Source organism: Pantherophis guttatus, chromosome 1 (genome assembly GCF_059756535.1).
Source record: "Pantherophis guttatus breed Tessera chromosome 1, ASM5975653v1, whole genome shotgun sequence".
In the NCBI taxonomy this organism is placed as follows: Eukaryota; Metazoa; Chordata; class Lepidosauria; order Squamata; family Colubridae; genus Pantherophis; species Pantherophis guttatus.
Window position 1 is genome coordinate 156,566,740 of NC_142063.1, and position 25,861 is coordinate 156,592,600.

Sequence of the window (25,861 nt, forward strand, 5' to 3'; positions counted from 1 at the left end):
AATTGAAAGTTATTCTTTAAGTTATGCCCATTGCTTTGGAATTTTATTGCATGTATTCAGCAGAAAAGTAGAAGTAAAAATGTGGTGATACAGCTGAAAATCAGGAAACCAAGAACAGCATACGGTAGATATAGAAAATCTTGGAGATATATACATACATAATTCATACTTATAAAATCATCTTAAAGCAATAATGTATGTATGAATTCCATACTCTTCAGTTCAACTGGTTTATAATATATACAATGAAGTATAATGCAATAATGTAGTTATGATAATAAAAGTTATCAATTTTCATATCTATCCTCTGAAGCTCATTGGCATTTTAACTATCTATTCATGTCAATATTAATTTTATCGCCAACTATGAATGTTCTGTAGCAATTATTAGGTTATTCAGTTAATTGGAGTTATTCTCATATACTTCCCATAGACAATACTATAATATACCTAAGAAAATTAATAAAAATGGTGTTTCATTTGCTGTTTGGATTAATTATTCAGGAAAATGCATGTTTGATTTAAATATTCAAAACTATTTATTTCAGGGCACCCCTAGACATGGTTACTAAAGAGTAAATCCAATTAAGGAACGGGATTTACTTCCAGCCAGGTTTTTCTCATTAGCTTGTTATACTTGGATCTAATAGAAATTGAACTCCAATAACATTTGGTGGATACTAGATTACCATTTTTGGACTAGGATTACACTCTGTGAAGTTTCTGTATACACATCATGTGCTCTTTGAATAGGTGAACATAAAACTGCAGTATCAGATTACACCATCTGTGTTTGCCATTGTTTTATATGCTACTCCTTAATCTATTTCTAACAATGCAGCATCCCCAGAGAGGGCAAAGGTGGTTCAGAATGATGAAAGCAGCTTCACAATATTGCAGTGCAAGCCCTGACCCTTTTGTATTTCTGTTGTGCCATCATATGGGTGCCCCAAGGGGCGGGGCTTATTACACAGGGGCATGATACTTTTGTAGATACTGCTTAATCAGTATCAAGATGAGGTTAGGTAACAACAGAGGTTAGAGGGAAAAAGTGTTTCTTTCTGCAGTTTCAACATGCAATGCCATTCAGAAAGGATGAGGGTGACACAAAGTCTGAAAATACCTTCCTCACAGCAGTTTCTTTTGAAGGCGTTCAATACTATGGCTCCTTGCATTAAAAACATGGACGAGAGCATTAGATACCAAAAGATAACACTGGCCTTGGAATTATTAAAGATGTCCAAAGCCATCTTGACCATCATCGCAAAATCAGCCATGGATAACATAATAAAGATACATTTATTGTGCATATTGCTTCAAGAAATTTCAACATTTGAACCCCCACAAATATGCCCAGGATTTTTTTTTTTTTAATGCCCACTGACTTTTACAGAAAGCACTCAGTGAATATTAAGCAAAGCTCTTCTATTTCCTTGTATCATTGCCTACAGCTTGCACTCTGTCCCCTATAATATGGAGTGACTTTTAAAAACCTTCAATAAAGGTCATCCTGTTTACACTGAATATACAATTCCCCTGTAAATTTGAAACATATTTTACTTTCTATTGCTCTCTTCCATATAGAATAAGGTTGGATTCCATGAGACATTTCCTGAAATTGTGCAAACATTTAATATAGGATGGCTTTAAATGATGTTGGTACCAATTAAATACTATAAGGCAATTGGCTTCAAACATATGACCCCACAATAATTTACTCCGTGTGACCTCTAAGCCTTATCATTATTGGACAAATGCAGCTTGTAAATTACAGAGTGGTTGAGGGATGTTTTAAACATACACTCAACCATGTGTTATCACTTAGTTTGCCTTTATCAGTCCAGTGTGCCACTCAAACATCATATACATGCTAGTTTGCTCAAAGGTTACTGGGATATCATTCAAAAGAGAGGGAGATCAGTAAGAGGTAACCTGTTAGAAGTAACCTGTTTACTGTGTCACTTGGGGCACGTTTACATACACTACCATACAAGGTATACTAAGCCACGTTTAACATGTTGTATGATCAGGGTGATTTCCAAGCTGCTGTACAATGTAATAATATTCAGCTTCATCTTGAATTTGAATGATTAAAGAAAAATACAAAATCCACAGTACCAATAACTTTTATTCAGACTGGCAAAATGGTGCATAGTTGTTTTGAGTTCTTTAGAACTTTTCGTCTGGCAAAGGAAGAAGGAAAAGGAGAGTAAGTGTTTTATGCTGACATTATACGATTTGACTTTAATCATACCTGTAATTTTAAAATAGAAGACACAGGCTGAACCCTATGAGAAATTATGTAGGCCTGACATGGTCTCTAGGGCTATAGTAAACTCCATAACTGAAATAAGTAGTAAACATTTCTACCTCTAAAGAAAGGAATAACAACTAATGGTAATTTGCCTTGAAATGAGTCATGCTGGGCTATAGGATACATCTAGTGGCAAATATTGTATTGGTAAATTTGGAAGGAAAATGTTTTGTAGATAAATGCAGTTACTTAGTACTTTCTGCATCCGTTTTGACTTGCCCTGCACACATAATCTATTACCACTGAATATAACAGAGTATTGTGGAAAAATACATATTGCATTTGTTTCCATGTTTGTACTGGTAAAATTTAAATCATGTTACTTTTAAAAAAAAACTTTTTATTGCTTTAAACTAGGACCTGAAAGCCCACTTATCCAAAGCTCCCATTACCATGAAAGCAATAACATACACACAATAAAAGTTAAAATGTTCAAAAGTTTGACATCTTTCAAAGATAATTTTCTGCCCTTACCAAATTTAGCAAATTTGGTAAGGGCAGAAAATTTGGTAAGGTTGACAATTTCAACTTCCAAAGAATACTTATTTGAAAGGTACTTTGGGTATTTTCAAAGAGCTACATACAAACCTGAATTAAATGAAATATTGTGGTCAAATAACTTCTTGAAAAATATAGCATATATGATATATTATCCACCGCTCATAATACATTCATTCTATAGTGCTACTTATTGGACAGCACACTACAATTTTATAAATCTGTTTCTAGTTTTGTCAAATATATCTATCATACATTTGACAAGGAAGCTCGTTTAATAAAAATATTTTTAAAGGATGAAAAGTGCTACCCTACAATTCCAAGTTAATTCAAATTCCTGTGGAACTTTTACAACAGAACTGTACTACATCTTTTGACTTGGGCCATTTTGAATATAAATGCTATGGCAGCTACTTATTCCACCCAATAACTTCATACATTAGAGCCCTCAGCTGCCTAGCTTCATAAGTAACCGTGTTCTTCCCACTGTGCATCTTCTCTTCCTCAAGTGGTTGTTCTATTACTGCTGGGATATTTCGGCCATATACTTCACAGTGCTCAAGAAACTGGATGCATTCTTGAATGACACTGTCACGCACCATGATCACATGCTTACACATATTTTCTAGAAGTGACAAGAAACACCTTTTGGCATAATACCAAGTATCTGTGCCCAGCTTTTTGTTATATGGTTCTAAACTCTTAATCACTCTAGAAATGCCAAAATCAAAATTTCCTTTGGCACAGTAAAGAGTCCCAATAACTAGATTGACAATACAGAGATGGTAGATCTTTTTCTCAGGTTCATGGTAAGAAAGCTGTTCCTCTTCTTTTTCTATTTTTCTCATCAGCTCCTCTGCTTCTTCATTCTGACTAGTCATAATATAAGAAACACATAGGTTAGCCAAAACAATGGCACTAACGTGAAGGATGTTGTCATAGTGTTTTTTTACAATGGGCTCATAAAAACCAATTGCTTCTTTGTATTTGTTCTCTTGCATGAATAGTACATGTGCCACATTCAGTTTCCACACTTCGTGATCTTTGCAGAAGTCTACTGACTTATGGAACATTTTTTCCAGCATGGGATAGTTCTCCATGTCCCAATAAATCTTGGCCTGGGCCATAAAGACAGGAACATATTTCTCCAGTGTCTCATCATACTCATTCACAGCTTTCCTTAGAGCGTCATCATCTCGATTTTTCCTAGATTCCTGCACCTCCTTGGTCAGTTTTCTGAGCTGCTCTGTTAGGGCCCCTGCCAGTTCATCAAGCTTATGAAATGCCTCATCGGGGGCCGTTTGGCAGGTGATCATAGCATCCAAGTAGTTGTACAAATAAGGAGTGAGAAGTTTGTACGTCAAGTGAGCATTCTCAGCAAGCACATCCGCAGCCAGATCATAGTACTGATACTTGCAGTACAGAAGCAGCAAATTCCCAAATGTCTCTGGCGGGCAAGGGTTCTGCTGCAGAAGGAACTGAAGTTTCTCAAAGCCTTCTGTGGCTCTCCTGTCCATGTTCATCAGAGCCTGGTTGTGCAAAGTGACCGGGTCCAACTCCTCCTCAGACCGAGGGGGCATATCCGTTAGGGCCTCCTGAGCTGCCTGCAGGTTGCACAGCTGGTACTCAATGGCAGCTTTGAGATTGAAGGCCTCCACCAGGGCCGTCCGATGCAAGAGCAACGTATTGCCCACGCTGCGGACGTCGAGGCCTTCCGTATTGGTCCCCACGCTCAGCTCCGGGTGCTGCTGCATGCCCCTCTCAATGATGTCGGCAATATGCTTCAGAGCAGGGGCGTATTGCTTGGCAGCGTAACAGCACAGGGCCATGTTGTAGGACAGCTCAGGGCAGTAGCCCAGCACTTGCATGGCAGAGGCGAACTTGCCACAGGCCTCCTCGTGCTGCCCTTCGCGGTAGAGCAGGCAGCCCATGTTCACCTCCGCATCGGGCAGCTCGGAAGGGTCCTCGGGGGCGCCGGGGCTGCCTTCTGTGGCGGCTGCCAGCTGCAGCTCCACCAAGGCCTTGGCGCTGGAAAGGTCGCCCTGGGCGTAGTGGGCCGCCGCTTGGAGGCGCAGGGCTCGGCTCTGGAACGGCGCCACGTCGAGCAGCGGGACGGCGACGCGCAGGGCCTCGCTGTATAGCCCGGCCTTGTAGAGCGCCTGCGCGTGATACAGCCGGTACTCGTGGAGCTCGGGGTGCAGGAGTCCCAGCTGCTCGTAGCACTCGGCCGCCGCCGCGAAATCCTGCAGCTGGTAGTAGCAGTAGCCGAGCAGCGACAGGCCGGCCCGCGACCGGCAGCTCCTCTGCAACTCGCTACTCAAGATCCCCACCGCCTCCGCAAACCGCCCGGCTCGGATCAGCCCGTAAATAGCCGCCGTGAACTCCCCGTCGGCGATAGAGGCCATGCCGGTGGCCATCCTGACCGAGCCTCCGGAGGCCTGTAAACAACGTTGCCTAGGCAACACGCCGCCACCGGAAGCGGAAGGCGACCGAGAGCCCGCGACCCGCAACTGCTCCCAATTGTAAAAGTGGTGGTGGTGATCGCCCTGGGGAAATGAGCCGGTCCGTATTTGGTTTCTCGTTGGGTCGCTGCGACCCTGGAAAGAGGGTGGGAAAGAGGGAACGAGATGGGAAAGAGACGAGGACCCCAAAAGGATTGACCATGCGGACCACATCGCCCGTCAGTCGCGCGGCTCTCTTTTCTTTTCCCCTTGCCGCGATGCATTGTGGGGGATGTAGTTCTCGTCTGGAACTTGGGCGTCCGGCTGTTGCCGCGCATTCCAGGTCAGGGGCGTGGCCGGCTGCCTAGAATGGCTAAGCGGGTTTTCGCAGGCTTAGGCGAGTTGCAGTTTGTTTTTTTTTCCTTCGAAGGTTTCAAGCCAAATTCGCCGTTTCCGAAATCTCGAAGGGGAACGGACTGCAAAGGGAATCAAGTCCCTGTACTTTCAATTGCTGGTTGGAGCAAAGGATTTTGGCGCTAGCGAAGTTGATGCCGCAAGGATTCTTTGTCCCTCGGATGCCGTTTCTATACTGCTCAATGACCGTCACATCCCTCTAGAACAAAGACGTGCTCTTTCCCCCACTTTTAAAACGAATAGTGATTCAACTTTAAGGTTATCTTGTAAGAACAATTATCTTTCCTCTAAAGAATATGCAGTGGCATATTCAAATGTATAATTATTTCTTTTCCCATATAATTCAACTCCCTCTTTATTATAATTGGCACGTCTTTTTTATTCTGATTTAAATTAAAAACATGCTAATTCGGTTTGCAGGTTGGGTAGGATGTGGAAAGAGAACCCAATCTGCTGCTGCTCATTTATACAATTTCTTTTTTTTTTGTATTTGCACAAACGAGGGTTATGATAAGACTACCGATGCTTTCTTTAAAATTTGAACCATAAAACTCAAAAAATGATCTTGAATCAAATACTACCTCTAATTTTGCAGTATTTTTGAAAAAGATAAAATGTATGATAGCTTCTGCCTTTATGAAATACAAATGGACAGAATACAAATTGATAGAAATAATAGTGAATTGTTAATGAAATCTTACAACTTCCACAGAAATTATATACAAATATTTAGAAGGCTTTTCATTTTTATAATGTATAAATCATTAAAGCATTTACCTAGTTATATTAATATCAACTTTTTGATGTAAACTTATTTTTATCAGACACTTGTTGAATATTTTTTTAGTGAACCATAACCAAGGATGTATTGCAACCTAGCAACCTCTCATTTTCTTGTTCTGGTAATAGTAATAATGAATGCTTAGTAGGTTTGGCTGGTAATTTCCTTTTTATGGCCAAATAAGTATTTATGGGCTGCATTGGGGTAGTGTCGGAATATATGTCAACAATTGTTCAGGCAACTCTCCTACAGGATTTTTTGAATAAAATTGCAAAAATTGTTTTAAAAGTTAAATTTTGTCCACCTCTGTATTTAGAAGTCATTATGGTACATCGTCAATAATAAAAGTGTTTTAAACATTAGTGCCCATGTCTAATGTAAAACACAGTGCAATTCAACCTTCCCCATTTGGGGTTTTCCAGATGTGACCTAGATTTCCCTCATAGTAAAATTTCACGTGCATCATTTTATGGCCAACAATTTATGGATTCATTTGGGGGGAAAACTCTTTAGTGTAAATTGGGGTTCAAATTTCTGAAATGGTTTTTATTTTCTCATGCCATTGTTCTGCTTCCCACAACAGTTTTACAGGAATCCAAAGAAAGGCTATTTCCATCAGAAAGTCTCCATTAGAAACCCAAAGCATTCTGTTTAGGAAAAAAATACAAAATATTACAGAATGTGTTGGGGTAAGTAATGCTAGGAGCTACTTACCTAGAAGGATTCCCCAGAACTGAACTGAAGCAATAGGAGATTCTTTACTTTTATGAGATTAAGAGGAGCTTTGAGCTTTTAAAAGTAGATTCTGCAAGGACCACTGGACAATTTACCATCACCTCCATATCCATGTCACGGTAGTTTGTTTAAATTTTTGAGCAGGAGGAGATGCTTCTCTATGTCTAAATGTGTTAATGGTCAGGAGAAGTTGTGTTGGAATTGGGGGAAGGGAATGGAGATACTGGGGAGCATTGGAACCACAATATTAGTCAGCAAGTTTTTGAATTTTGAGCCACAATAGAAAAGATAGCACGAGACATGGGAAATAGATGGAGGCAATTACAAATAAGTCTGTGATGGATGGTTGACATTGTTAGGGCCTCAAGTGTATGTCAGCTTGCAATGGTTCTGCATTCCCCTCACTGCCATTGCTGTTGCCATGGGCAACGATGTGTTGAAGCCAATAAAAAGCACAGGAAACAAGGGAACGCTCAACCTTGGAGGAAGCTGGAGGTTACGTGCTATAAATTATGTCACACTTCGCAGTGCATCGTATCAAAATTCAGGAAAGGTTTATGGAGCTGCCAGCAACCCCCAGTCAATCATGGTATCCGTTTTTTGCCATAAAGCACATATTACATAAATAAGTCTCAGACAAATTCCAAGTATGCCATCCCACCTTTTTATTTATTACTGAGGAAAAAGAAAAGTGGAGGAGGAATAACAGAAACAAGTTAAAAGACTACAAGTATTTATTTTAGACAATAACATAGATCTTCCCTTTCCTTACGTGTCCTATTCCCCCTGGAAAAAGAACAGAGAAGTTCCATAATCTTGTATTTTGTTCAAGTAACATGTTCCTCTAAAATATTAAGAGCGGGGGTAACATTTGCATTATAACTGACTGAAAATGTCACAGAACGGAAAAGCTTTCAACTTCTCCAGAAGACTCATCTAAGTGAATAATACTAATAACCAGGGTTGGGAGAAAGCTTTTAAAAATGGATCAGGTCTAGTTATGGGATCCATGTATGTCATTGATATGATAAAGTATTGTAGAGATCAGATTAGATTATATTTAGGATTCAGATGGTTTGTCGTGTTCCTAGAAATACAAAATGCTACTACAATTTCAAAATGGGTGATATAATAAATAATCTGCTTTCTGAATCTTGTGCTTAAGATATTTATGTAGAAGATGGCAGATACCTAGAGTACCTGCTAGAGAATCAGAATTAATTCCCTATAAAGGGAAAATCTAGTTTTTCCATTAAAATTATATTCTATTTGAAGTGTTTTTCAAGACAATCTTGCATTTATTTGAGTCAAGTAGTTCTATGACTCAGAAACTCTAAATTTAATAAATATGTATTATGTAGCTCAGCATGCATTTGCGGCATTCAAAGTGCCAAGATTACTAACATTCAGAGTCAGAGAAGCCACTTTTTCATGATTATACCAGTTTTGCTTAACTGAAAAGTAATCAATTTATAGTAGATGTATAACATATTTTAGAGGCAAATGATTCCATCTGCTCTGTTTATGCCAAAGGAAATTCCCTCCATTGTATAAATAGTTCAGTCCACATCTGGGCTAGGCCGGTATCACTAACATTTCTCAGTATGTTCCTTTAATTTCATGCATTTTATAGGTTTTTTTAAAAAAAAATGAGAATCCCTATTTCGTTATGCAGTTTCATATATATGTACATGTTTCCTAATAGGATTTGGGAAAGGCATATTTTCCAAGTATTTTTTTGTATGCATGTTTGGAACCAAGAAATATTTGAAAACATTTCACATTGGAAGTCCTTTTGCATTGTGACAGATTCTATTTTGGTGAATGCTTTCATTTTTGTTAAAAAAGTAAACAGTGACAGGCTTTACATCTATCCTCAGTGTTTTACCTATACATTATTGTTCAATAGATCTGCACTGTAATTTATACGAGGTTAAGGAAAATATTTCCCTTAATTATTGTTTTGAGATAAAACTCCCATAAAGCAGCCATCGGATCTCTTGCTTGTACTTTTCCTTAGCAAATGAGTGAGGGATTCACAGCATTTAAATGGTTTCCTGCCTAAATCTTGATGGGTGTAATTGCAAAAATTCCATTACAACAATATATTTAACTTTAGGCTAAACAACTTCATTTCTATTCACTCTGAGAAACTCAATAAAGTTTGCCAGTAGTAAGAAAAAACAATGTTTTAAAATTCCCTCAGAAGTTTGACAAGCATTTAATGACTTCCAGGAACTATGAAATGAGATATGAATGGAGAGAAAGAGAAGAGAACATCGGTGTAATTAAGCCGTTAGCAGTGTGATTTGAATTAAATTTTGAATTAAAAGAAAAGGCATAGATAAGAGATTACCCATCCCTAACTATACTATAGGTTTCCTGAGTGAGGAAATGAAAAAGAACCTCTGCAGAACCATTTCCTTCCTGCCTATCTATGAAATGTTCAAGGTTGGAAGTCCTAAACCATAGTGAAAGAGAATATCAAGTCAAATGTTTTTCCATCCAGCTCTCAGGGACATCTGCTTCCTTTATCTACCCTTGAGAAATATTGGAGAGCCTCGCCACATTTTACATGCTAAGCAATGTGGTGTCCTTTAGTTGTTTGGACCACAGCTCAATCAGCAAGACCATGGTGGTTGTATCTTACAATTTATGGAAGGTGTTGGGTTTCCCATCCTGTGCCAGGGCTTAGCAGAGCCAGAGGTTTGGCTACACTAAGAGAAATAGCTCATTTCCACTGCTGAAATTGGGTAAATGATCAGACCTTAGTGCCCTTGAATAGGTCCCCTAAAATAATTATGTTGGGCCACTTATTTCTGTTAAATAATAAAATGCTACTGTTGTGGTTGACATAAATCCTCCCCTCCCGTTCACACTCGACACAGAACCTCTCAGATGACATTCAGAATCTGCTGGATCTTGAATGGGAAGCCTTTCAAATATAAGGAAATGATAAAAGGATCCCTCCTTTTATCAGAGCACCCCAGCTTTCACTATCAAGCTCCTACCAACCTCAAATCAAGTGATTCAGTTGTACAGCAGATGCAGAGATGGAAGTTGTGAGTCTTCTGCCTTAAAATTATTCCTGTAAATTCAGGAGAGTGCTTTTTTCATCCCAACCATGATTCTTTGCTGTTAAAGAATTATATAAAATTCTGATTCTCTATTATGCTTTTATTCATTATTGTTTCAACTGCTCTCATAAATTGATTTAATCCAGACAGTTTGCCTGATTTCTGATAGCATTATATATATATTTCCCTTTTTTCCCTTTAGAAGTCCAGTCTTTTGTGCGATCTAAATTCTGCAAGTTCTGAAAGGGAAGGGATGCAATAATATTGCTTTTACAAACACCTTCTTCTGTAAGGATTCTTCTGAGTAGCTAGAGATCTTTTACTTCCAAATGATCTTTGGCAGGGGTTTAATAGGGTAGCAGAAATTATAGCCAGCCATCTTCTCTTTGTTCCTGCACTTTGGGAAGTGCCAGTAACCCAGAATAATCCTAACTACATGCCAATTCATATGACAAAGGCTGTCATGTTAGGCATGCACATTGTTTGGACTCAGGTGTTCTCAGCTCACAAACCTTTTCAGTAAGTGTTGACTGGGTTGCGGTTGGACATGTGTACAACATCCTTCCTGGGGCAAGCACAATTTATCTATAGACCACCTGGCAATGAGAATGGAATATAGATGTAATTCCACACCTCATTAGGGAACAGAAATCCAGTAACTTGCCATGCCAGTGCTGAAATAAATTTGATGTTTCATTAACAGAAGTGAGTTCATTTCCACTGCAGATATTTTATAAATCAAGGATTGCCAACATGCAAAAAAATAATAATAATTGGAGCACATGCAATGGTGACTTAATTTTTGTTAGCTAAGAAAGATTAACATGTGTAAGAAAATAGCTAGAAAAAGCAGAGGTAGTCATTGCTCTTTTCATATTATCATCCAGTGTCGTATCAGACTTAAAAATAATAATTTTCTGAAAATGTACTAGAAAGCTACGTTCATATCCTATAGTGCAAGTTCTCTACCCAAGGCAAGGTTTTGTTTTTGTTAGACAGTTTTCTTGATATACCACTGATTCTCTTCTTAGATGTGCAAAGCAGCTTTAAAAATTAAATTATTACAGGAATTCTAAAAGAAACATGCAGAATTTTACCTTTATATAAGCTTCTGCCTGCAGAGCAATTCAAATTTGGTTGCTAATATGAAATCAAGGAAGCCAGAGCAGGTTTGTCTTTTCAAATGTAATAAAGTTCATTTCCCCTCCCTTAAATACAGCGAAGAGAGACAATTCTAAAAGCCCTGTTGAATCCTACGAGGCTTGTTGTAAAAAAACATATTTCTTCAGAATATAAAGCAGGCATCGCTGAATAAACCAAATAGAACATAAAAGGGGTAAAAAGACAAATTTCACAAGCGCAGGAATAACCATTCATACTAATAAAAGCTGGAAAGAAGCAATCTCAAAATATTTTTACAAAAATTCTCCCTTTTTTCAGAGTCTCTTGAAAATGCTTCAGCATTTTCTTTAAAATCAGCCACAGCTCACTTTTATTAATTTTACTGAACCATTAGTTCCACTTATATGAATCCTTTGTGACCATATTTGCCAATTTTCTTAAGAGTTACTGAAAGAAGCTGACACAATCTGGACTCGGCCAAGCTTTCCAGATTACTGCAAGAACCCAACCCAACGTCTCCCTGTAGATTCTCCCCTCAGACCAAGTCTTGGCCTGTAGGAAAAGCTAAGGCCTGGCCAGCCAGAGTGTCTTCACTGACATTACATATGTTCTTGCCTGCCTTATATTATTGATTAAATACTGTGAGACGAAACGTTAAGCATTCTTTTGACTCTCTTATCCTAGGAACAGGAAACAGATGTAGACTTATTTTATGCTCTCCGGAGACATGGCTAAGTTGGATGTTGTCTGGGAAAGCAATCTTTTCTGGTGCAATTCCTCCCATTTTTTTCTGTTGGCCACCACAGAGTCCAACATAGGCTTCAGTTTTCCATTCACTTTCACTAAGGCCTGAAGAGAAAGCACAAAAGAAGCAATTGTGAATTATTAGTTAAGATGTTGGTTCCAGTTCAGATAAAATGGAATATTTGTTTGGTTTGGTTTGCTCACAAACTCCATGGGAGAGTTTGTAGAGCATTTAATGGAGAGTATTCTAGAGCATTTAATGGAGAGTATTGTTGCACAACATATTCTAAAACATTAAAAGAAATTCTGAAGGAGACAGGGGGGACATAGCTAATATATCCTGGTGAAAGATGACATAAAGCAATCATTAAAAATGTCTTATCTAAACAAGCAGTTAGTCTCTTATCACATCTTGAGACTGAGGGTGTCAATAGAGTACACAGTTTTTCCACTTTATTCTAACGAAAATGGCGAGATAAGTTATGTGAGAGCAATTGGCCAAATATGGTTCAACCATGAAGCCAATTAGATATTTGTCCAAGGACTCCACAGCCTTAGTCTTATTCTAATCATTGTAAAAAATGAGGATGGGCAACATGTTCTGTATTTGCCCATGGAGTAACTCTCTAGCTGACTGGTAGGCTACAGAAGCCTAGTAACAAAATGTTACTTTAAATGGCAGGGCTGAAGTATGTTTAGCAATTTGGGTGTTTTGTAAGGATGACTTTGGGAGTGTATAAACCTAACACATGGCCTATATGTTCATGCCCATCCTTAGGTTTTTTTAAATTCTAAAACTGCACTGCCAATGTTTAGGCAATGTCCTGTCAAATTTCAGCCGCCCAATCTCAGAATCATATGGAGTTGCAAAGAACTTGGGTCTATGGGCGGCCCAATGACGTGATACAAGTAGGTCTAATGCCTCAGCATGGTTTTTTTCAAAGACTTTCCCCACTTGTCTTCAGTTATGTGTAAATACACAAAATAATCAGTGTGTGAATATGCATGCAGAGATTAAGAAGATAAATTTTGTGAAGTAGGTGTGCCAAGTCTTCTGGACACCTTTGAGGCTTCAGGGACTTTGGAAACTGCCTTTTTGAAATATTTTGCATAGCCCTATGAAATTAAGAGGAACTGGTGGGTTTTGCTTCCTCTGAAAAATTTCCCAACTGCAGTTATTTTTACTTTTACATTCAAAATGACCTAGCTGCATCTACAATGCTGGAAGGCTTGTATTAGGAATTAAGCATGTGACTCCTATCAAGTAAATAAGGAATAGGAAATAGTTTAAGAAGTTAGAAAGGATAGCCTTCTTAGTCTAAATTAGTGTTTCTCAACGTTATCAAGCACGTTAGCTGGGAAATTCTGGGAATTGAAGCCTAACAATCTTAAAGTTGCCAAGGTTGAGAAAAACTGGATGATATCCTATTAATGAAATGGCTTTATGCACACCAACAAAACCTGCTACTATGGGATTCCGAAATATTCTGGAAAAAATTGTGAGAGAGATCACAATTTAAAGAGCCTTGGTAGTACAGGGGTTTAAGGCACCCTGTTATTAAGCTGGTTATTAAGACCAGCTGCCTGCAATTACTGCAGGGTTCGAATCTCGCCAAGGCTCAAGGTTGACTCAGCCTTCCATCCTTTCTAAGGTAGGTAAATTGAGGACCCAGTTGTGGGGGCAATAAGCTGACTTTGTATAAATATACAAAAGGATGAAGGCTATTGCTGAGCACATTGTAAGCCGCCCTGAGTCTTCGGAGAAGGGCGGCATATAAATCAAATTAAAAAAAAAAAAGAGAGGAAACCAATGGGAAATCCATATAGCTTATGAAAAAATGTGTTTGTACAATAGAACTTGGCTTTTATCTAGTGTGATATTCTTTCTAAATATAACTTACTAAAGTAGTAAAAAGTAACTACTTTAGTAGTTTATATGCTTTTATATGATTAATTAGCATATTAGCCTGTTTCTAGTGAAGTGTATTTGTATATCGATTATAATTGTAAGACATAATGGTTAGTTAACTCAACATCATTATTGCTGTTGGCTATTAAAAGTGAATTCAAAAAAATGAAGGAGATAGTTGATTTTCAGTTATAAGTATACTACAAGAAATTAATTGTATAGAACAGTTGTAAGATAATGATGTAACACTATTTTTTTTTTTGGAATAAATTTTTTTTAATGATGTAACATTATTAAAATACCGCCATTTGATATACACTTGAATCAGATGGCATTTGGGTTAGAAATACCTCAAAAGGGTAGATTTTATGTGGGAGGCATAAAATGTCTTTATTCAGAGGCTCTTTTGATATTTAAACTCTATTTGTGTATTTTAATTAAGCATTCTACTATACATCTTGTAGAAATTAGCCTTTAAAAATAATCTGGCTACTAAAGCATTAATCTTGGGTTTTCTAGATACAAAATACACAGCCTGAGATATATCAGTAATTTAAAAAATCTTTTGATTACTATATATTTTTTGGGGTTTTTTTTGTTTTGTTTACTAAAACACTACAATCAACTCCCTTTTATGAAACTTCTGGGAAATTAACTCAAAAGCACCATTTCTCTCCTCCCTGCAGATTCCTTTGACATTTACTAAATTACTTCTTTAGCACCTTTTCACATTTAAATCAATTTACCAATTTATTTACTGGGCCACTTAAATCTTTTGACTTTGGTACAGCTGTGACCTTGTACCCTTTAACACTTCATTCCACACATACAGAATCATGCCCTGTTCTGCCAGTTACAGAGAAGTCCTTTGCTGAGACGTTTTTTATCCTATTTATTCCCTTTAAACAGTTATTTAAATACAAATTTAAAAAGTTTTGGTCTGGTTTAGTCTCCAAAATCTAATATGTAATGGACATTACTGAAAATGCCACACCAACTATTTTTTAAGAATACAATATACCATTGCAGTTTTTCAAATTTATTCCTGCTGACCAACATTTGGAAAGCATAGTAGAAATTATTATTAACAAGGTATTGTTTCTAGCATGCATACAAAAATTAGGTGCTGCTTTGACTCTTGGACTTTTTCTGCAATATTTGTATATTATTTAGTTGTATATATGATAAAGTTTGTGCACAAAGTATCTTATACACCTTTAATAATTTTAATTCTTCCTGTACTATATAATAATCTACAAGAACCTACAGAGGTCAATCCTGCAGAGAACAGCAACCGATCGTTCCCCATTTTCAGGAATTTAAGGGGCAATACTCACAGGGATTATTTCATTGTGGTGAGATCAACTCTTTACAAGGGTCTCCCAACTGTTAGATTAGTTAGGTTAGTTGGATTTTGAAAGCCTCCCCAAATCTGCTCAACCGTGCAGCCATATTCAATAGATCTGCCCATATCATAGCCACCTTCTAGAACAGTGGTTCTTAACCTTCCTAATGCCGCGACCCTTTAATACAGTTCCTCATGTTGTGGTGACCCCCAACCAGGGGTGGGTTCTAATTTTTTTTACTACCGGTTCTGTGGACGTGGCTTATTTTGTGGGTGTGGCTTGGAAGTCATGTGACTGGGTGGGTGTGGCTAGCTGGTCATGTGACCGGGTGGCCATGGCTATGTGTATAGGGACTACTCAGAGGGCTGAAAAAAGTCATTTCTGACAGGTCCTCGCACTTTTAACTGGTCCTCAAACTTATGACCATCCTCACATTTATGCCCGTGCAGCATTCTTAACAACCATGTTACTCATTTCACAACTGCTTCTTTTCACCATGGTGATAAGATAGGGCAAAAAACGTAAAATGTGAGGACAGTCGTAAATTTGAGAACTGGTCAAAAGTGCGAGGACCAGTCAAAAATAACTTTTTCAGCCCTCTGGATAGTCCATGTGCACAAAAGGACTACCCAGAGGGCTGAAAAGAGTGATTTCTGATAGGTCCTCGCACTTTTGACCGGTCTTCGCACTTATGACTGGTCATCATTTATGCCCATTGTAGCATTCTTAACAACCGTGTCACTCATTTCACAACTGCTTCTCTTCACCATGGTGACAAGATAGGGCAAAAATGTAAAATGTGAGGACAGTCGTAAATTTGAGAACTGGTCAAAAGTGCGAGGACCAGTCAAAAATAACTTTTTCAGCCCTCTGGATAGTCCATGTGCACAAAAGGACTACCCAGAGGGCTGAAAAGAGTGATTTCTGATAGGTCCTCGCACTTTTGACCGGTCTTCGCACTTATGACTGGTCATCATTTATGCCCATTGTAGCATTCTTAACAACCGTGTCACTCATTTCACAACTGCTTCTCTTCACCATGGTGACAAGATAGGGCAAAAATGTAAAATGTGAGGACAGTCATAAGTTCGAGGACTGGTCAAAAGTGCGAGGACCAGTCAAAAATAACTTTTTCAGTCCTCTGAGTAGTCCATATGCATAAAAGGATACAGCAATAGAGAGGGATGAAGGAAGGGAAGGGAAATTAGAGTAGGAGTGAGGGTAAGAGAGGGAGGAAGAGAGGAGGAGAAGGAGAAAGGAAGAGGAAGTAGGGAGGAGAAGAGGGGGGAGGGAAGAGAAAGTAAGAAGGAAAGAAAAGAGAGAGGTGGTAGGTTTGAGGTGAAAGATTGCTGTACAATAAAAAAGATGAAAGAGAAGAAAACCAACCCCAAACAAATATGAAGATATTAAGATAAAGAATGAATGGTTAAACTTTAAAGAATAAAAGAGAACAAATATGAATAAATAGTAATAATTAGAAACACACATACAAACATACAATGTATTTTCTTTGAACAGAGTATTTGGCCAGTTCACAGTGTTTAGTCATTTCAATTAAATTTACAATTTCTATATTTCCTTTTTGCCATATTTATTCCTCATCTATTTTTTTAAAAAAACAATATTACCTTTCATCCTCATCTCTAATCTTAATCAAATTCAATTTTTCCCTTCTATTCTATATTATAGAATTGTCGCATTGTCATCTATTTTTATATCCATCCTCACATTGGTTAATTATGTAATTATGTAATACAGTTGTTTAATACAAATTCAACAGTTTAATATAAATCAGTTAGTTATATAACTATCTTTTTTGTATATTAATCAATACGAACATGAATATTCCAATTATTTCCATGCAATCCAATTTCTTACAAATCAATTAATTATATTTACCAATAATAATAAACCAAATAATTTCCTCCATATATTCCTCCAAACCACAACTTAACCATTTCTACTTTCAACCCAATATACAATTAATAGTATCTCAATTATTACAATTCCCTAGTTAAATAGAGCTTTTTTTCTTTTGTGTTTTAAAATCTTGAACCTCCTTTTTTGCCCTAAATTTCCCATTGTTTGCAGTTTTGCACCTACCTTTTTTTGGTAAGGAAAAAGAAAAAGAAATCTCTCTCTGCCTCATTTTGTCACGTTGCAGCAAAGACCTGCTTTACTTTCAGTTTCATTTTTTCAGCATAGCTAGGGGGAAAAAAATCTGCTCGAGATTTTTTTGCAGCTAGCAACAGAGCCCTCCGCAAAACAGCTGAGAGCAAATCAGCTGAGAGTCGAGGCTGATCTAATCAACTTGTGCTAATTAACCTATCCTGAAGCTGAAAGGGGCTGTTTTTTCTATTTTTGCAGGCACCGGTCTACTCATTTGTTTTCTTTTAACACTGATGAGCTGTAGGGCGGCCCTTTGAAGCCCCGCGGCAAGAATTTAAATAGTTTTTTTTCCCTCTAGCCATCAGCTGGGACTCAGGAGGCAGCAATAGATTGGGAGTGGGTGGGGTAAGCGAACGGCGATCCAACAGAGGCAGAGGGTGAGGGTGAGTGAAGGCGTGGGGGGGGGCGAGAGAGGGCTTTGGCGACCCCTGTGAAATGGCCGTTCAACCCCCAAAGGGGTCGCGACCCCCAGGTTGAGAACCGCTGTACTAGAAGATGTTAACGACTAAGCTCTTGCCAAAAACATTTGATTGTGGCACTTAACAGAATTTAACAGAATAACAGAGTTGGAAGAGACTTTAGAGGTCTTCTAGTCCAACCCGCTCCTCAAGCAGGAGACCCTATAACATTTCAGACAAATGACTGACCAATCTCTTCTTAAAAGCCTCCAGGGTTGGAATACCTACAACTTCTGAAGGCAAGCCTTTCCACTGGGTAACCACTTCTTGGTTTTCTTATTCTACAATTTATAGAAATATATTGCTTCTGTATATGGAATATTATACTATTATAATAGTAACACATGTACTCTATGAATTTAGCTTAATTTTCTTCAAAACTATTTAATTTTCTGCTCTTCAAAAATCTCATCAAGAAGGAATTTGGTGACAAGGAAAACTTTAAAGGGGAAACAGGTATTAGCATTTTGAAAGTTCCACAGAAATCAAAAGAGTAATAATAGTATTGTGGTTTGTGGTTTGTTAAACTATTTCTTTGAAAGTAAGTAGAATAAAGAAGCTGAACTTTCCACAACTACGCATAGAAGATATTGCTCACATCTAAGCACTACATTGAATTCTGTTCTTTAACTCTTAACTTTAACTTTAAGATCAGTTGGTAACAACTGATATTCTCAGTTTGTTCTTCACATCATTGGATCTACTTCATTAGGATTTCAAATTGTAAAGATCTGGCTATATGTTTGTAACTCTTCTTAAGATTAGCACTTGGAAAATGGAGAGGATGGCGCTGAGGCTGTGAGGCCTATCCTCAATTAATATTCACAATTTCATATATTCCAAATTGCTTAGGAAGTGTAGGAGAAGGAGTGGCAGAACCTGGGGGTGGTATCAAAAGAGGAATTAACCTAGAGTCTCTATGTAGCCACAAACAGACTAAGTCCAACCTCTCTTGAATTCCATTGACCCTTATCTAGCACCAAGATAGTGGCTGCTGTTAGTTGAGTAGATTCCTGTGCATAAGCATGATTACTAATACATCAGTTTAATTGGAACTTCATGTGTGGTCCTGATCTTTCACACATGACAGGAGGGTTTTAACTGAAGTATTTCCAAAACTTTCTTTGAAGGTCACTAAAGATGCTTCAGGAGAAAGTTCTGGTGGAAGAATAGAATATGCAAATTATTTATTTACTCATTAAATATATATCTTGATTTTCCACTATAAACCATGCTCGAGGAAACTAACAATAAGCACAAAATGATTATTTAACAGCAAATGTTGAAAGATACATAATTAAAATTAAAAAATAAATAAATAAACAGCCCTTATTTCTTGAAACCTATTTCAATAAACTGATTAAAACTCAAGTAACAAAAGCCTATTTAAATAACACGCTTTTGAAATGTGGCAGAAAGAGATCAAAGACAGATGGAGCATGACCTATTCTAGCAAGGAGTTCTGTGTCATTAAGTGGTTTTTACTGATGGTGAGCAGGAAAGAACTCTCAAGGACTTTGAAATCTAGGCAAGCTAATAGAGGAGAATGTGCTCTTGACAGATTCCCAAATCACGCAGTACTTTGCAAATCACAGCTAGCATTTTATATGATGCCCAGAAATATATACATTTTCTAGAAAGCTGTTATAATGGGGAATTTACATTCTCCAATAATCATTTCAGTCAGTAATATGCTGCAGCATTCTGGATATATTTACATGTAAACTTTTAAATTTTTGTAAGTGTACATCAAAAGAACATAACATTAAATTTAAACCTTTTCCCACTAACATAGTTAGGCAGCCGCCTTCCTGGCCATGGTGCCTTTTTGTGAGTCACTCTTTTGTCTAAAAAATAAGGCAAAATCATTTAAATATTCATAAATAATCTTGTATATTGAAATCTACAATTATTTTAACAAAATGGTTTGGATTTTTTGTGTTTACCTCAGAATAATATATCTCAGAAATAATTTAAGCAAGACACAGCTGCAGGATTTCCATTTTCATCTCCTCTGCAAGTTATCCTGATTATCATAGAGTTGAACAGCTTCTGACATGACTCCACCCATTTACTTATGATATTTGTTCCACACAGCAATCAATACTTGCTCCCTTTCTCTTAAATAGATCTTTAGAAATCTCTTCAGTCCATATCAGTCTCTTATCCCCAGTTCTTTAGATTTATTCTCAGCTGGGAATTTGCCAGCCAGACGCAAGGTGATTCTGGCTTGCTCAACACTTACAGGGAGCATGCTATCCATCATCATTTCTAGCCCTTTTCTGATGCAATGCTCTTTGCTCTTTGTCTTTCTTGAAATCCAAGTGACTGTTAAATTATCCATTAATCTTCTCTTTCAGATTTGCAGTGAATTTTTCCCTTCTTTGTTTTACCTACGGGTTTTGTGGCCATTTTTCCGAACACATTTTTCAGATTTTCAGATCGGTTCCTTAAATTCTACTTTGACTCTCTCTTTACATTTCCGTCTCTCTGAGATTGCACTATATAACTGATTCTGTTTTGGAAGCACATTACTGATCCACGAACTTCCAGTTCTTCCTTTAAATCTGTGGAAAACTGCCTCTTTTTCACCTCATTCATTTCTTTTCTGAAATGTTATGCACGCTCCCAAGTCATGCCATTTTAACTCCTGTGTGATAATTTCTTCATCATTTATCAATTTGAAGGCTGAGTCAAATTTTATCAGGAAAGAAATTTGTGATGAGCTTGAAGGGTTTTGGGATAGGAGTTGTTTTTTGCTTCCTTCTCCCCATTTCTTAAATACATATTTAATTCACTGCAGGCTGCTCACTGCAGGCAAAGGGAAAAAACTGCCTTCTGCTGGTAAGTTCTTTCTGTGCTGTACGCAGTGCCATTTAACACAGCAGCAGAAAATGGGGAGTCCATTTTAGAATATTTCCCTATCTTGTATCACTGAATTGTAGCTTGGGTTATGTTAAGGAATTTTCCTTATCCAGCACTGGGACAATAAGAAAGTGTTCCTAGATTCCATCCATGGTCAGATCTCTGTTTTATGCTTTACTCCCTGAAGAGGAACCCTAAAATATAAGGAAGTATTCCCAAATATTTCAACCATCATCATAGATACCTTCTGAAGAATAATAGAAAGGAGGAAGGGACATGACTTTATATCTAGTAGGCCTAACTAGTGTGCTTGATTACACCTAGCAAAACGGTAAGGGGAACTTGGCATAGTATAAAGTTAAAACATTGGAGTAGGAGCGGAGGGACTACTCTCAACCATGGAAGCTCAATGGAGGACTTTGGGCCAGTTGCTCTCTTTCAGGCCAACCTATGTCAGAGTTGCTGTTGTGGGGACAAACAGGAACTATTATCTAAGCAAAAAGGGCTTTAATATTTTTAAAGTCCAGATCCCTGATTCACTAGAGTATAAGGAGGAGGAAGAGATACAGCACGATCAGACTTGCAAGATTCTGTTATTATAACTAATCTCAATAAAATGTAGTTTCAGGCTTCCTGTGGAGTTGATTTGCTGGTCTGGTTTACCTAGTGGAACTGATAACTGGATTAAAACAAATCATCTGAATCAGATTCATTCTATAAATGAACTCTCTCCATTTGATGTCTAGAAGGCCCTTCTTTCTCCAAAGGGCTATCACATAACGGGGATAATTTCAAGGATTTTTTCCCTTGAGTCTGACTCTTTTCATCTCCTTCCTTTCCTACTGGAATGTAAAAGACAAGCAAAGCTGACTACATAGGGAACACCTTGATGAATCTGGAATGTAAATAATAGAACAGAATAGAAAGCCTTATCTTTGCATAGAACAATAGAATTGTTGAAAGAATCTACAAAAATAATCCAAGATATTAAAAATACGGCCGTATCTTGTTCTTTCGAAAGTATTAATATTTCTAGAATAAATATTTCTCCAGTTGCCATTGGTAATGATCATACTTATAACTTTTATTGTGTACATACACTCTGCAAAAGAACAGGTGTGTGATTATCGTATCTATTTGCATGTTTAAAATGTCTGGTGACTGAGCAAAGGTGCTCCCTTTGTAGAGCAGAGAGATTGCTTAAACAAGCTACTCTTCCTAAGCTGCTTTTCTCTGTAGTGCAGTGCTTCCCTAAAAATTGCAAACCATAAATTACAAACTCAGATCTGTGACCTTAATTAGTTGATCAGAATCCTTCAGTCCCCCGGTACTGCTTGCTTGACACTGACAAGACTCTAAAACAGTTTCACACTAAAGTTCTTCGTTTGCCTCCTAAGCAGCTTGTGGCTTGCAGCCATCAGCGTTGTAAGGAAATGAGCTGATGCCAGTGCATTCCTTTCCATGTGTATTCCCCATTATGTGCTTGTTTACTCTCTTGTAATTCTTTTCTCTCAAATGAATATAAATACAAACATTTATTTCCTTCTTGCTAATAATCCAAGCATCAGGGTGAACATTCCAAAGGACAGGAGAGCTGATAAAAAGGGCTATAAGATCTGCCCTTTTACCTTGCTTGTGAATTAAGTTCCAGAAACCTTTCCTGCCATTTGGACTCACCGGGGCTGTTTTGGATTGCATCCTTTGGACACTGTAAAGCAAAGGAAAGCTGAAGCTAACAACCAAGTTGTCAGAGCCAACTGCAGTCACTAAATGTGAACTACCTATACAGCTAAGGATATGTGCAGGCAGGTCTCAGGTTCTAGTCTGTGATGAGCAAAACAGAACACGTTTCTGGAATAGCAGCATTTTTTTCAGTGGTGAAATCCTCTGTGGATTGCCACCAGTTCGCTGCCCGCACATACGTGGTGCGCGCTAAATGCACACTGTGCACATGCATGCAGAGTGCATGCCAAAAGCATGCTGTATATTCATGTGCAGTGCGCGCTAAACGCATGCTTCACATGGAAAAAAGAGGCTTGGGAAGGTAAGTAGAACAGCGAGGGGGGGATCAGCTGTGCTGCACAATTTAGCTTCGCTAAAAAGCAGGATTTCTTGCCTTCTAGTGAATATAAACCATGTGGCACAGCTCACTGTCGGAAATACCGGTTCGCCTGAATCGGTAGCTTTTTTTTACTACTGATTCACCCGAACCAGTAGTTTCTATCACTACCAGTTCGCCTGAACCGGTGCGAACCAGTAGCATTTCACCCCTGATTTTTTTCCTGAAGAGCACCGCCTTACATAGAAAGTAAGAGAAAATGTGCATATTTTTGCACAGTTTTTTGCTTATATCATAAAATGAGTACATTTCAACTCTAAAATGTTGTAATTTGCATGATAAGAAAATTAGCTTCATCACAACACCCTGTTACTTAAAATACCCTCATTCAAAAGCAAATACTTTCCTTTTAATTTCTATTTTGTTTCTGTTATTTGAGGGCGGTAAGGCTATTTCTTTCTCACTTACTAATTATGGTTCGGATTTTTTTAAAAAAAATATCCTTTAGAAATAGTTTCATATGTTAAGTCCTATAGTAGAGAAAATTGAGTGTTTTCTATACTCTTTTGGTATTCTTTATGGTATAATAGAAAGCATTTCTCATGTTCTGCCTATGGTGACCTTTGTTGATCCACCCATGGTGATCCCGTGACTCCTTCTATTGTGACCTTGCCTGTTTCCCACCAGCAGGAGACACCACTGATCTCACCACTTCCTGCAAGACATCTGTTTAAAATCTTCAAAAGGCAGCTGATATATTACAACTTAGGATCTGGCAACGCAGAGCCCATAGACACTCTATCCATTACATTTATATATATATATATATATATCTAAAAACTAAAATGTTATACCTTGAGAAAACTTGTGATCTCACATGTCACTTATTCCTTAAAAAAATATGTTCTTGCAACATCACTCGAAATTGCATTAAGGGAATAACTGCTTCTCCCCCCCCCCCCCAATCTTACTTTCCAACACTTCTTGGCCTCATAACAGTACAGCTCCCTTCTCAAACTTTTGCTTTTCACTAAGAATAGCTACAGAAAGTTAGAAAACCTATTTAACCATGGGGGTCATACATTATATGTTGTTTAATGAAGGTTTTGGATAACACAAAAAGGTGTTAGGTTGTGGCCAAGAAAATGAACTATTGTGATCAATGCTATTTGATGAAGTCAATTACTGGGAACCTTTATTTAAAAGCTGCATGAGCCAATGTAAAATGAGAAACACATCCTGTTCCTAGGTGATTAGGAAGAAAGTGAGCCAGTTTCTTTTAATCTTTGTAATCAGCATTCACAGACATTTTCAAAATATTATTTGAGGTGTTGTGAAAGGAGCATCCCATCTGGGATTCCAAAAAGGGTGCACCACTTTCAGGATCAAACTGCTGGAGACCCGTCTACCAAGGCGAAACGATTCCTTAAATTTCAAGCTGCTGCTGTCAGCTGTCACTAGCAAACTGCTTATCTTCCCAGACAGAAGCACACTGCTTGGCCTCTGACCTGGGTATTCTTCCATGTCAGGAGATTGCTACCAGCACATAACAAAGCAGTGGGAAAAACGAGAGGATTTCTCATACTTTCTTTTCTTTAAACGGAATCCTTTAGTTCCTACCTCAGTGTTTCAATTCTTACCTTTAATTCTCTTGTGGACTTAGATGGGGAAAAAAAAGAGAGAAAAGCTACAAAGGGGTCTTGGATTAGACAACTTGCAAATCAACTCAAATGCATTGGTTTGTGTTCTTTCAGATGAACTGGCAGAAAGTGATGGCAGTGACTGGCAGGTTTTATTTAACTTCCTTTCTCAATCCCATACTCATTAGTCGCCCCCCCCAGCCCCCGCAAAGCTCTCCCCAGTTTCTGCTTTATCCTGGTCTTTTACACATTTACCTCACCTGTGGGGTTATGTGATTAAGAAGGATCCACATTCTCAAATTTGGCTTTATATACATTAAAAGATGCATAACTTCAAATGTGTGTGTGTGTGCACATTTGAGGGCTTGGCAATTGCAATTCATACTCTGCATCTTTCTAAAAGCCAGAAAACAGCAATAATTTAATGACACAAGGCTGGATATTTTTAATAACTTTGGGGGGGGGGGTTAGTTGGTTAAGAATGGAGATGGAAGTACTTTCTCCCCAACTTCTATTACTTTCCTTCTTCTGTAAAATATAATAAAATGAAACAAAACAGCACTGGCTATTTGGCTATTTCTCCCTTTGGTGGTGGTGATAATTTGGTGCAGTGATCTTGGGATGCTAAGGGATATTTCTGCCAGTGGGCTGTTACCTCCTAATCTAAAATATAACTTTTCTAATTTAAACTGATAATAAGTATAAAAATATTATCTGTTCCATCTTCACTGGCGTTATAGGATCAAATGCCCCTGGCTACTCGAAGAGAGGTATATCCAGAGCTGCTGGTTTTGCTGCCACCCTGTATTATTAGTATCTTACAAGATGGTCCAGCCTAACAGTGTAGGCGACTTAACAAATAAACATTCTAGTCCATAAAAAAGAAGAAAAAAAGGGGCAGGAAGTAGAGCATCACAGGGAAGGACAATGTGTCTGAGCTAAATGAACTCTAAAAGGCATGTCTGTTTTATGCAGCCCCTTCTTTGCAACTGCATGGAAAAGGGGGAAGAGAAAAGAAAAAAAGCTGAATTCTGCATAAACACTAAACGTCCTGCTGCTATTGTCATTAATGTTCTATGTTGCGTGTTCTAGACCATTTATTACCACTGAAAAATAAATTGGTATGGAGAGAGAGAGAGAGAGACTCAGAGCCTGGGGTATCTGTAGAGCATGAAGCTCCAACTTGGGTTTCTTAACCATGTGTAAATGGGATTTACAGTGTCTCCATGCATCATTGGTACAGTGGCTGTACTGGAAATTAAAAGTCAGTTTTATATTCTAGGGAGCAT

General features: G+C 38.0%; 2 protein-coding genes across 3 annotated transcripts in view; both read right to left on the reverse strand.

The window, feature by feature from the left end:
- Positions 1-2,110: 2,110 nt before the first annotated feature.
- Positions 2,111-6,804, reverse strand: LOC117671982 (intraflagellar transport protein 70B-like). Its single transcript, XM_034428321.2, has one exon. It carries the CDS (start codon positions 5,485-5,487, stop codon positions 3,223-3,225), a length of 2,265 nt encoding a protein of 754 aa, XP_034284212.2. The 5' UTR covers positions 5,488-6,804; the 3' UTR covers positions 2,111-3,222.
- Positions 6,805-7,831: 1,027 nt separating this feature from the next.
- The window catches only part of PDE11A (phosphodiesterase 11A), a 168,783-nt gene continuing 150,753 nt past the window's right edge, over positions 7,832-25,861 (reverse strand). For both annotated transcript variants that reach the window (XM_034428349.2, XM_034428334.2), the window contains one exon: positions 7,832-12,231. In XM_034428349.2, coding sequence (XP_034284240.2) covers positions 12,088-12,231 — 144 coding nt within the window. In that variant the 3' untranslated portion in view covers positions 7,832-12,087. The remainder of the gene's footprint in view (positions 12,232-25,861) is intronic.

What these genes read in the sequence shown, in the direction of transcription:
- LOC117671982 (XM_034428321.2), bottom strand. Translation starts at nt 5,487, where the DNA reads ATGTGGTCCGCATGGTCAATCCTTTTGGGGTCCTCGTCTCTTTCCCAT.